This window comes from Alligator sinensis, unplaced genomic scaffold, assembly GCF_000455745.1.
Source record: "Alligator sinensis unplaced genomic scaffold, ASM45574v1 scaffold1040_1, whole genome shotgun sequence".
Classification (NCBI taxonomy): domain Eukaryota; kingdom Metazoa; phylum Chordata; order Crocodylia; family Alligatoridae; genus Alligator; species Alligator sinensis.
This window is the reverse complement of record NW_005843167.1, coordinates 140,315-154,162: the sequence shown is the minus strand read 5'-3', so window position 1 is coordinate 154,162 and position 13,848 is coordinate 140,315. Positions and strand designations below refer to the sequence as shown.

At 43.9% G+C, this 13,848-nt stretch overlaps 1 protein-coding gene across 1 annotated transcript in view; it reads right to left on the bottom strand.

Moving 5' to 3' along the window:
* Positions 1-13,848, bottom strand: part of DNM3 (dynamin 3) — a 127,972-nt gene that overhangs the window by 85,641 nt on the left and 28,483 nt on the right. Inside the window, exon 3 of the mRNA XM_025194182.1 lies at positions 2,829-2,902. Within this exon, the coding sequence (XP_025049967.1) occupies positions 2,829-2,902 (74 nt within the window). The remainder of the gene's footprint in view (positions 1-2,828; positions 2,903-13,848) is intronic.

Genomic DNA, 13,848 nt, shown 5'->3' with positions numbered 1-13,848 from the left:
AGGAATGAGAGAATTACATACTGGAGAGTCTATTCATGGTACTGGGGAAACTAATGTACCATTCTCTATTTAATTTGATTTACAGCACATTAGAAAAGTATGTACTTGGATCAGATCAATTCAGCACAGCTCCTGCAGGAAAAATTGTGCTTCTCTAGCTTGTTATAGATTTGGGTTTCTTTTATTTTAAACTTATGAAATAAGTAAAGGTGACCCAATTTAGTTAAAGCTGCTTTAAAAAACAGTACTGGAAAAAAAATAAAAGCACAGTGTACTCTACTGAAGTGCACAGCCTTGGGGCTAAAAAAAAAGATACAAAAAAAGAAGAAAAAGCTGTGAGCTCCCCTGGACTTTGCACTTATCCAAATGTAAACTAAACCATGCTGAGAGATTACAGAGCACTTTGTGTTGTGATATTAGCAAGCCTCCGGTTAAACTCCCATCATTTTCAAGACTTTTACTAGCAACCCTGAAACTGACTACTAGAAGCATTGACAATGACAGGAGATGATCAGTACATGCACCGCTTTGTACTTAATAAGTACTGTGTATAGAATTAGTTAATTGTGTGATAATAGTGGTGTTAATGGTGTGATAGAAGCAGCCCCAAACCAAATGGCTACTATCATTTTCAAGTCATATGTTGGTTTGGTGCTTACTATTAGAAGGATGCTATTAAAAGCCTTGAAAATAAGGAGACGTAACAGTCTTGAAACAATTAAGTTGCAAAAATCTAGCACTCAGAAGTTGAAAAACACAAGATTTCAGGTTACCGTATTTCAAAGTGTATAGGTCAATACGGTGTATAGGTTGACCCCCAGCTTTCCAATCTGAAAGGTAAGGATTTTCATAGGCACGGTGTATAAGTTGGGGCCGGCAGCACCACTCACAGGAGATGGGACCATGCCAACTGTCCCCTGCGAGCAGTGCCACGCCTGGCACTGCTGGCACAGGACAGGAACAGGGACAGGGACAGGGCTGGACTCGGCTGAGCTCAGTGCTTGGCTGCAGCAGCCCCATCCCGTGTGAGCCACGCTGCCAGTGTCTCTCACAGGGGATGAGGCTGCACCAGCCAAGTGCCAAGCCCAGCTGAGCTCAGCCCCGTCCCCTGTGAGCAGTGCTGGACTCAAAGGGGACGGGGCCACTGCAAGCAGTCCTGACGAATGCTAAGCACAACACACTGTTCACAAATGATGAGACTGCGCCCGTCAGGCACCAAGCCCAGGCCTGTCCCCTGTGAGTAGCACCAGGCTTTGCATTCGGCAGCACCGATCACAGCAGACAGGGCCAGGCTTGGCACTCAGCTGGTGTAGCCCCACACCCTGCAAGTCTGGCACCAGTTGCAGGGGACGGGGACAGGGATGGGCTTGGCACTCGACTGGCACAGCCTCATCCCCTACAAGCAACACTGGCAGCACCAGCTGAGCTCCGAGCCCATCCCTGTCCCTGTCCCCAACCCCATCCCTGTCCCCCGTGAGCAGCGCCGGGCTCAGTTAGGCTCGCAGGGGATGGGGTTGGGGATGGACTTGGTGCTCAGCTGGTGCAGCTCCATCCCCTGCGAGCAGCACTGGAACAATGTACAAGTCAAGTTTGATTTTTAAAACACAAAAATTGGGCTTCAAAACCTGACTTACACATGGTGAAATATGGTACTTATGCCACCTTAATTTACCCCCATCTTGTATATATGAATTATGGCATTCTTTAGGTACTTGAACACTTGAGGTGCTGGCAGACATGAAAAAACCCCCCAAAACAGCACTTTATAGGAAGAGGGGGCATGGCAGTTTGACCCAGCTCCACAGTGTCTGTATAGATTGCACTTCAGTGGAGCTTTTTGGCGCTTTTTATCTAATAGCTGATTGAATCACCTTTAAATAAAGTGCCAAAAAAGACCTGCTGAAGTGCCCAATCTATATAGATGTTGAGGAGCCGGCTCAAACTAAGACAATGCCTCTCCTGAGCAGGAGCTGTGCTTGGTGCAGGGACATGCTGAGCTAAACGCTAAGCACTCTTTTTCATGTCTGTAAGCAGCTATATTGCTTTTCCAGAGGAACCCTCCCTTATTCCCTGTATGGGATGGAAGGTGGAATGAGTCAGGAAGAAAGCAGGTGTCTGCAGGACTACTGCCTCATTTGCTGCAGTAGTTGGAAGATGCATAGCAAATAAGAAAGGGACTCGAGGAAGAGAAAAGAGTGTTTTATGATAAAGGCAGCTCATTAACAAAGAGAACCTTTCCCCTGTGAACATAAGACCTGTCATGCCAAACCCTTTTTGAATCTGGCCAAACTGTCAGTTTCCACAAAATCTTGTAGAAGTAAGTTCCATGCTTTAATAACATACTGTGTGAAAAAAAAAATTCCTTTTGTTAGTTCTACTACCTACTAGTTTCATTCTATGACCCCCAGTTATTGTACTGTGAAAGATGGTCCTGCTTTGAGCAGGGGGTTGGACTAGATGGCCTCCTGAGGTCCCTTCCCTAATTTTCTATGATTCTACAATTTTAAACCCCACCCCCCAATAAATTATAGCTATATATACACATACATATTATATACATAGCTAACAGTTAGAAGATTTTATATAGCTTTGCATGCATTATATACACATGCATACACATACACATATTATATATATAGCTGTGATTTATTGCTGTGTATGCATGTATGTATGTTCAGCTACATACATACATGCATATATGTATATTCATCTATACACACACACACACACACACACTATACACACACATATATATAGATATATAGATAGAGAGAGAGCTGTGACTTATTGCTGTGTATATGTTATGGAAGGGGAGAAAGAAATCTTACCTGTTTTGGCAGTGATAAGTTGTAAAACTAACGGTCTTCTTGTTACAATTCCAGATCCTCGTGGAAGAAAATCCCTAAAATGTATAAATGGTACATGCATGTTATAACACAATTACTAATCACAACTGAGAAAAGTCTGACAGTTATTGAATACATTTCAATCTTAGGGGCACCAGAAGATTTTTAAAGTTCTTTTCAAGAGCAGAAAATAAATGCTTGTCTCTTTCTTTATTGTAATTTAAAATGTTTTTGAACGACTACAAAGAATATGCCAGAGTAAGTAAAGAAAAGGTCAAATTTTCTTCAGGGCAGACACAGGCATCACGTCACTCAAGCTCTAACACCACGACATTGAGTGGACGCGTATGCAAGGGTAACCTTACAAAAGAGAAGGAGAATTAAACTTATTGTTTCTCTGACAATATACCTGTGGAGAATTCACTCCAGCCATTATCTTCATGCCTATCCCAAAACAAAGAACATAATGATGACTATTGCCAAGACTAGCTGAGGGCCAGCATCAAGATGTACCAAGGTATTCATAATTTAGTTTCTTTTAAAGGAAGTAATAACATTAGCTCCCAAATACATGAGGCAACAGGCCAGACAAAAAACAATGCTCAAAATTTTCAGCCAACTCTAACAGAAAATATATTTAAGTAGATGGTTGTAGATGCAGGGGAGCACACATTTTGTTAATTCAAGACAGGTTCTGTAGGACAGTGACCACAATGGATTCTTCATTAGTAATTTAATCGAAGAAAGAAAGTTGTGACAACCTTCAAAGGATATATGGGAGCTATGTATAAGACCCTGCCTAAAACCTCAGAGAGGTAAACTAGTGCAACCTGCCCAGCCTTATACCATGGCATGACTTAACTGTGAGCCAATAAGGCTAAAATACTAACAGACTTAGATAATTACATATTGTTGCACTAGTGACATCAACACCCAGACACTACATGCCAATGAAGCATTTAATAACAAGTGTGCAAGGAGAGAGTCCCCAGGTTAAGCTGGTGAACACTGCTAAAATACAGTACAGTGCAGTAGAAAACTGCATACAGGTAACGCAGGAAATGCCTTAATAACAGGGACACCTCGAAAGGAATCGAACAAAATGTTCCTTTTAGTCAGAAGTGACTCCTCCCAGGAAATGGTATGGCATATGAGAGAACTTGAGTCTGGACGTGCTAATTAGTTGGAAGCATGGTGGATCTAGAATTTTGAAAACAAAGGTGCAGATGGTGAGATGCATCACCACATATAAAACAACATATTTTTCTCCAGTTAAAAATATGCTAGAAGCTCTTATTACTCATATACTGAGGGCCTAAGGGCCATATTATTCAGTTTAAGACTGAAGCAAAAACAAATATAATTTCATTGTAATCAGTTAAAAACAATTTTCAGGGCTGTGAAATAGGAGCTACATTACCAAGGCCAGCTAACAGATAGCAGGACTGCAGAACAAAAGATAGCTTTATTGGTGTAACATTACGACCATTAAAAAGAAGAGAGGGTGGTTAACACTTATGACTGAAGTGTTTAGAAGGAATCAGATTGATTATGGGTGGGCAAAATATGGCCCGCAGGCTGGATTCAGCCCACCAAATGATTCTCTCTGGCCCACTGTTGCTTCTCTGAAGGAGAAGTGTATCCAGCCCACGGCCCCCCTGGCTTTCAACGCCTCTCGCCCTTCTCCCTTTCCTGTGTCGTAGCCAGCTGCAGCAGCTCCAGCGGCCAGGCACCCACTCCCCTCCCCAGCCTTGCCCATCCTGCCTGCCAGCTCCCAGTGTATGCTCCAAGGCAGGGGTACTGAGCTCCTGCCCAGGCTTTTGCCCAGAAAGCTGTCTGTGCGCAGCTCCAACCCTGCAACCATTCGCAAACCAGATAGCTCGGCCCCCCGTGAGAGTTGTAGCTCAGATATGATTCTTCCTATTGGTGGCAGAGGAGGTGCACGGGGAAGAGGGCCAGGACCTGCAGATTATCCAGGCCCTTCCAGACCAACCCAGGACCTGGTAAGAGCATGGGCGCTGCTAACGTGGTGCCGTGCTGTTCTGCGCGCAGCTTTGGGCTGCGCCACATGGATGCAGCTAGAGCAGCTGGCTTGGCTACTGCCCAACTGTGGCACAGCTCCTGTCTAAGCCTGAGTCCCCAACAGGAGGCTGGGTCAACCAGGAGCCATGCCAGATGCACCCGCAGCTCAAAGTGGCATTTGAAAACACAGTGTGGCACCAGCCCAGCCGAGCTGCGTGCCAAAGACTTGGGGTGGGGGAGCAGGTGCAAGGAGAAAGGGGTTGGGCAGCAGGTTATCCAAGCACAACCACACCAGTGCTGTGCTGTTCCCTCCTTCTCAAGTGCCTGGTACACAGTCAGGTCAGTACCACATTATATTCCCGCACACCACTTCAGGCCACATGGGTGCAGCTGGCACAGCTCCTGCCCAACTTGGCCATGTGCTCAAGATTGAAGGTAGGGGAAGAGGTGCTGGGAGAGCTGTGGGGAGCTTGTGTGTGCGTGCATCTGCACACATGTGCATGTGGCCCTCAACAACTCAACCAAACTCATTGTGGCCCTCCAGCACAAATAACTGCCCACCCCTGAGATAGGTTATAATGAGTCATGAAATCAAGCGACTTCCTTAGCATCTCCCAACTGGAAGTGGCAACAGCATTTCTAGGCAGTTTGTTTTAAACTTTGGATGGAACAGGAATCAAAGTGGGATACAAGTGCACCAGTGCACCCACCCTAGATTTGCCCCTAGTTTGACGGGGGCATTCACCGGCTCTATCAAAGGTTATAACAGAATCTGGTCAGGCTTCTCTCAGACACTCCCTCACCGGACTTGTCAGGTAATTCAAATGCTGAATTCCTTCCCCTTCCGTGTGCTTTAACTCTAGGGAGTTTGAACAGAGAATCCAGATGCTCCTGCTGTCTTGAAGCCTGTTGGCACTTTCTCACAGCAAAAATTCACTGTCTGTCACCTGCTCCTGAAAGCTGAGACCCATGGTCCAACTGCCTACCCTGTGGCTCATTAACTTCTCACATTCCCTCTCTCCCTGGCGTTTAAGCACATCCTTCCTCCATATTCTACTAAAATCGTGAACTTCTGCTTTATAGTTTAACTCTTCAAAAGCCATGCGGTAGGTATGAGCAAACCAGTTTACACAGCAACAAATAAGCTATACAGAGTTTCTAAATTAAACATAATTTCTTACTTAAAAAGCAACCACAAGAGAATACAGATCATTAGTTAAACATCTTGAACACCATCCCTTCACTCAAACTCCTTCAGGAGTCCAGTGTTTAGGAAGGCTGCTCTTGGTTTGTCTTGTATGACCTCATAAATCGGGTCTCCCTAAAAAAAAAAAAAAAAAAAAAAATATTGGTCTGCCACTTCCCTTCTGCTTGGTGCTTCCTGTGTAGGGGAGGCATCCTTGTTTAGTCTGTAACCCTTACTTTTAAACCCGTCGTATATCATCTGGGTTTTCTGTTCACCCTTTGGTAACATTCCACTGCTACAAACTCCAATCTCCCTTCACCTCTGCCCCCAGATCAACCAGCCCAAACTAGCTTGCTTCTGCCTCAAGCTATGGCCACTTCAAGAGCTTTAATATTTAATGGCTGGTTATTGATCCTGATCTGAGATATACAAGACTGAGGTCTTGCTCACACAGATAAATACCTACATGAAAATGTGTAGACATGATACAGCAATTTTCATAGTGTAGCAGGCTTACTTTTCAGAGCTTGGGTTAAGTCCCAGGCTTGAGATTCTGCTGTTTTGATTGCTGGAGCGCATCCACCAATCAGGAGGCAGCAAGAGAAGTGAAGTCACACCCCTTTCCTGAGGGGAGGGGGAGAAGAGCTCCCCTGGACCTGATTGAAGACTGCAACATTGTCAAGTCTGGAAGACTTCAGGGGCAGAGCCCTGGAGAGTATAAAAGGAGCTGCATGCCTAGCACGAGGGAGATGCATTGAGGACGGAGAAGAGAGAAGAGCGGGGCTAAAAAGAGCTGAGGAGAGCTGCTCAGTGGGGTGAAGCAGTAGCCCAAAAGAGCCCCTTGAAGACTTCCATCAGCGGGGAGCTGCGGACAGCTCCAGCGGTTAGGCTCTCAGTGCGCAGCACGGCGCACAGCACCCGGACCCTGGGAGCTGTGTGAGGTGGCTTGCATCTGCAACCTTTGGCATGTGGCCAGAGAGACGGTGCACAGGCCAGTGCACAGAGCAGGATCCTTGGAGCCGCTTGGGAAGCTCGGGTCCCCAACCTCCACACGAGGCTAGGAGCTTGGTGCAGGAGGTGCTGCACAGAGGGTGAGAGACCCTGGGAGCCGCTTGAGGTGGCTCGGGTCTACAGCTGCTGTCATGGGGCAGCAGCTCAGTGCAGGCGACGCTGCATAGGGAGTCCAGGAGCAGACCAAGCCCTGGTGCTGCACAAGGCTGCCCAGGCCTCCAACCCCTAGCATAAAGAGAAGCTCCCACTACACACAGCAGTGCACGTGGCCTTAAGCTGGGCCGGCAGCAGCAGTTAAGCAGCAAGAAAGCCCGGCAGGGAACAGAATTCGACCTGGAGAATGGGAGGCAACCCTCCAGGACTGTGGAGAATTAAGTAACCCTGAAGAGAGGGTCCCCACAGGGGAGGGACCCCCAGGGTTGTGAAGGGGCACCACGTGGGCCACTCCTGGGTGATAAGGGGTGCTTAGTAGTCTTTGGGGTCTCCCTCTCCTTTTCTTTCCCCTGACCTCCTTTCCTGTAGTGGTACCTTGGGTGTGGGGCCCCTGCCCTGGAGGGCACCCAGGTAGTCTAAGGATTGCTTGTTATATTTGTAGCCTGTGCCTTATAGTTTATGTGAATAAGCTGAAGTAATAGTTTGTATATTAATAGAGTTATAAGGTTGCATGATCAATATCCTTTGTTCTGGGTTGTTCTATTGTTCATTTGTATTTTTGAATAACCGATAGATAGATAGATAGATAGATAGATAGTGTAGGATTTACTGTTTTGTAAATTTGTACATAGATTATATATATAATCTATGTCCTTACCCTTTAATGGTTTTGTTGTAATAATAAATTTGTATATAGTTAAGCAACTGATCGACTGGGCCTGACTCTAGCGGACAGAGGCGGCCACTGGTCTCCTGTGTCCCTCCATAGCACACTGCCCTGCCAATAATTCCCTCAATTGAAGAGGGGAGTACAAACCCCGTGTACACCCAGGGTAGAATAGCAACAACTGCATCATCTCATCCAGAGTTCAAAAATTGTACAGTTGTATCCCTTACAACAAGGATTTCACCTACCTCTGTATAAAGTATTAAGAGATTCACAAGAAAAAAAAAAATCACCATACTACAAGCTTATTCCATTTGCAATCTTAATTATTTCTTGCATGTTCTTTGGAGAAACCCAAGCCATCTCAGACATCCCATCCTCAATATTAGACTAAGCAAAGAAGCCCTATAAATATAATCCTACCATCAATATTTCCAAGGCACCTCTCTGTGTAAAAACATCCAGATTTACTGAAAAGAGCTAACCCTAACATACTGAAAACCTAAATCTCAGGTGTTGCCAACTGCTACCAAGGTGTGCAAGAAGGAAATAGCCATTAAAAGGCCACAAGTACTGGCAGACTCATCTGACCCAGTGTCATTACAAATCAGTAAAAGAATCCCTCAAGAAATCACAGAAATGGTATCCTGAGATTCCTCTAGGGTAAGTGGACATGAACAGTGTTATTGTACTGTTTGTCTCGTATCCTCCCTCAACAGGATGTTCTTGTGAAGTACCAGACAGGAGATTTCCCCAAGTGCAGTAAGATACATCGAACAAATTTCTTCCAAGTGATGGCCCCTCCTGATGTTTAATTAAAGTAATGATATGATATAGAATGCATTAAAAATGTGGCCAGATTCTCTGGGAAATCTGAAATTCACACTTCAGCAGTCCTATTTCGGGTTCCCTGAAAATTCAGGTAGATATTGTTGTTTTTAGGACACTTTTCCAATCATCAATAGCTAGAGACTAACTTCCATTTTAAAAAAGTTAGGCCTATTAAGAACAATCACTAAATCATTCTATTCCAGGGGTCAGCAACATTTTTAGGCAGAGTGCCAAAAATACCTACAACCTCAATGTGTAAGATGGTAGGCACAGATGGTGGGGGAGCCACAAGAGGCCCAATCCTTGCTGTAGCAGCGCAGTCCCAGCTCCTTCCCCAAAGCGTACATGCCAAGCAAAATGCCTTTGAGAGTTATGCCCTGGCATGCCTGCTGGGTATTGCCTACTCCTGCTCTACACTATCACATCTCATCTTCAGAAAGTGCTTACATGTACAAAGAAACAACATCCACATTTATGTAAAATGCAAGTACCCAAGATCCTCCTTAGCGCTTGTTCAGCACCTGTCCTCATTAGCATAGATGATTGTGCAGACTAAAGCCAGTACAAGGATAATATGCAAAGCACACTAGTTCATTAGATCATCTATCCAAACATACTGTGTAGGGAAAAGCATAATTGATTCAGATATTTAGTTTTTTTGTGTCGAATCTTTGTTTAAATGAGGGAAAAGCTACACATTAACCACAGCACCTTTCTTTAAATAAATTCTGTCAGAGGTTTAGTTAAAACACTTGAGAGAGGTTTTTTGGAAAACTGCTTTTGTACATCTTGATTTTTAATCATCCATTAACTATCACAATTTCAGTATCTCTATGAACTATGAAAGACCTCTCAGAGAAATGCTATTTTTGATACTTCTGAATAGGAAGGCCAGTCATATTACATCTAAATATATTAACTAAATTATTTTATGTATCAAAAATGACTAAAGCCGTTTCCTACACTTTTAAGATGGTGGGTAGATTGTTAAGTTCATATTTCAAAGTGATTGTCTAGGTTTCAAACGGCTTTCAAAACAGTATTTTTACTAAGCAGCAAAAAAGAATGCTGTTTGACAGATGCTAGTTTTTCAGAAGAGGGACAGAGTACTCCCCAACAGCAACCAGAGGCAGCAAAGCTGCCTGTCAGGTAGACAAAGGCTGACAGGTTTTCCCCACTGCTTTTCTGCCTGAGATTTAGTAGTTCCACATAAAAAGAAAATATTAAAACTTTTGCAACTGTCAAATATCCACAACTAACTTCCATTATAAGCAAAGCTACCAGAGTACAAATTGCACATTAGTAAAATCTTGATAATTCACCACTCCAAGGGAACTGATAATGAGGACTATTTATCAGTACTTAGCCACTTTCAATTTTGTCAGATGTCTTGGGGTGTCACACACAATACTCGGAAAATATTTTTACACTTACAATAAAGAAAAATATATATTTAAAACATTTGTAGTGTAAATGCATGCATTCTAGCTCCCTCTATGACAATGGCATGATTATATAGATAAATGCTACATATACAATTTCTTACCCCCCAAAAAAATAAAATAAAATAAAAATAAAAATCAAATATCTTACTATATAAGAATTACATAGTTACAATGTAGTTAAATAGTCTGTCAAAAATTATGCTTTGCATTCTTATGTATAATTCCTCCCCAATATCGGACAATTCTAAAACATGGAAGTTGATCATCTATGTTGTGTTAAATCAATACAAGCTGAAGAGCATGTAATGCTTTCTAAGCCTCACTCACTCAGCAGTGCTCTGGAGGGCAAAAGTCAGTATCCTACTATCCTTGTAGCTAACTCATTAATCAGGAGCAAATTCCATTGCAACTTAGTATGAGCATACTATGCACCTCATCTCATACCTATGAAAGCTAGACCTGTGTTCTGCAGCAGATTTCTTAAATCTTGTGTCACTCTGTGGCACAGTGGAAAGTCAGCCGCACAAACATATTTCAATTTAAAATTAAGCTTCTTGACTTATTTGAAAGCAGAATACAACAGTAGCTCCTTTCTACATCAAAGCCCTCAAAACAAAAAGATACTTGGAGTACTGTGGTAAAAATATGTTATAATCTAGTCATTATGATTTTGCAATAACGTTTGTGTAGCAGCTGTGTGGTAAAAATGTCTCATCTCACTACACGAAGGCTTCACAGCTGAGAACTGTTTAGCTTCACTACACAATTGCTTCTGCTAAGGTATGTAGGCCAATGATAGATTTATGAGTAGCACTAAACTTCTGCAGACAGAGCCAAGAACAGATGCAATAAATAACTCCTTACGAGAGATAAGAGAAGAGGGACAGGGAAAGATGCTGATGTAAAGAACTCAGACCCTGACCGAAGAATGACCGAGATGGGCTTAAGGACGGCCCCAGGGAGGAGATTTAAGATGTAAATGAGACATGTATGTAAACCGTCATAGAACATGTAACTGCTAGACATATGTTGCAAGACGTAATACTTGGGCTGCCAATAATTACGCGACACGTTAGAATCTTTTGTTTATGTTAGCTATAAAAAGGAACCCCAGACTCTGTTTGGGGTCGACACGGATTTGAGCGTTAAGCTCCCTTGTCAAACTTGTTTGCAAACAATAAATCTGAAATTGGACCCAGCCTGTGTGTGTGACTCTCTCCTAGAGGTGGATTGGACAAGCCTCCAGGGGCACGAAACTAGCCGTTTGTGCAACAGTACCAAAAGCTGTATGCATGACAAAGATTTCAAAGTCATCTCTCAACAGCAAAAAGGAGTGCTTGTTGCTAGAGCAGACAGTACTAAACACAATAAAATACTGAGTTTATTTGCATGAAATTCTGAATTTACTTTGAAACAAAAAAGGGTTGTCAAAAGCTTTGGCATGTACCAGGGAAGAATCAATAAGACTATTTGCTTTCTTTCAAGATGACATAGCAGTGAGCAGTTTCAAGGACAGTCTTCCCAAAAGTTTTAGGAAGTGGCTTCATCAGGACTTTAAAAAGTTTTTTAAAAATAGAAAGAAAATGCATTCGGGAAGAAATGGCCTGTACTAAACTCACCGCAAAAGAAATACAGTCTTCAGACATGACGGAAAGCACAGCCTTTTTCCTGAGCAGGTTTGAATCAGAAAGCTTGCAGAAATATGTGCTTGTAAGGATTTTACCTGAAGGCTCTTCTTAAATACTGCAGCAAAGCCATTTGCTATTTACCCAGCATCTAGTTGGGAAAGATGCTCAGTATCTAAGTGTTGCAGGCACTCAATAGATTTATGTTCAACTTCCAGCCTGATAAAGAAAAACCACAAGTCCAACTGCATTTCCAGAAGTGACAACCCGTAACAGGAACAATTTGTATTTCCAGGGACAAAACCTTATTATAGTCAATGGACTCTTACCAATGACTTTGATGCCTTAATTATAACTTCCAAGCCAAAGTCATCTTTCTCTTTTATGGTTTAGTTCATCAAGTTTGCAACCTGAAAGAACTAACCCCAGATGTACAGCAACATTTATAATAGTTTGATTTTTAAGATGAATATGTCAGTATGCTCTAGAGCACATAAAGAACAAATGCTTACAAGTAGCAAATCAACAGGTAGTTAGAACCTACTTTAACCAGTTAAATAATTAGATTTATTGGGCGTGTGTAGACAAAATGGGGGCCCTAAATTGAAGCGGTGGGTTTTAAAAAAAAAAAAAAAACTGCTTCAATTTAAAGCTGATTAAACCCCCGTGTCATGCACGTACCCTGCTGACTTACCTGCCTCTCTGGCAGGGAGGGGAGGGAGAGCTGCCGGTGAGTAGAGCAGAGCAGTCCCTGGGCTGTAGGTGGGGGCTGGTGCTTCCCTCCACAGTAGCAGCTGCACCCCCCAGATGGCACCTGCCAGCAGGCACCCGACTCAGGTGGTCCCGGGAGGGCACCGCAGCTGTGGAGGGAAGCACTGGCCCCTTGCACAGCTCAGGCAGGCAGGCAGGCTCTGGGCTTTTCTTGGGTGAAGCCTGCATTCCCGGGCTGCTGTCAGGCTGCCTGCAGGGCTTCCTGCAGAGCCATGGTGCTGCACAGAGCCCAGTGCTTCGCTCTGCGGCTGTAGGGCAGTAAACTAAAATTCCCCAAAGGAGTTTTAATTTGCTGCCACCCAAGTCATTTAAGGTGCATTACGCTGCTGTATTTTCTACAGCGACTGGAATTAATGCACAATACACCACCGAGCCATGCAAACACCGATGCCATTAACGCGGTGCAAAAGCACTTAGCCCGCTTTAAACTGCTGTGCACAAACGCCTCTCATTGCAGGCAGGGCTGAGCACACACCTGCATGTGTGCACATCCTCCCAGCCTAGCAGGACAGTTGGGGGGGATAGAGATGGGGGCCAGATCAAGGCCCCCACATGGTGAAGGACTGAGTGCAGGAGCAGTCTGGCCAGTGGGGTCCTGGCTGGGCAGGTGGTGGGAGGATCAAACCAGGCAGCTCATCCAGGAGCTGGGGGGTGGACCCCTGCAAAGGCCTCAGGAGGGGCTCATGCCCCCCCATCTGTACCTGGAGACAGCTGTCACTGCAGGCTGGGCTTTGCGCCCCAAGCCCTGCTGCAGGTGCCCAGGGAGCAGCCCAACACCACATGCATCCAGCCACTCCTGTCTCTAGTGGGTTATGGAATACAGAAAATCCCACACAATTTCCTGATTCGTTTTGATGCACTGGCTGGGGGAGTAGTTAGTTGATTGCACGATTTCACAATGATTACACACTTAATTCATACAACACAATTTTATTTTAAAATTCTTTGCTAGGTATATAACACTGCTTAGCTTTAAGAAACACCACAAACATTAAGAACACAATCATTACATATATCAGAAACAATGCTCCGAATGCACTTCCTTCCCAAACAATGCTATAAGAATTAGTATTACAAAAACAACTACAATTACAACTAAAAGTTAAATTTGAATCAATACTATTATTTTTCATAATATACTTACAATCCTAGAATTCCGAGAAGCCAAACACCTAAATATGGTTTCATTCCTCAGTAGTACAATTTAATGGGTTGGCCTCAGTAGTACGGTTCAATGGGCTCGCCTCAGCAATATGATTCAATGGGCTGGCCTCAGCAGTGATAGGACTAA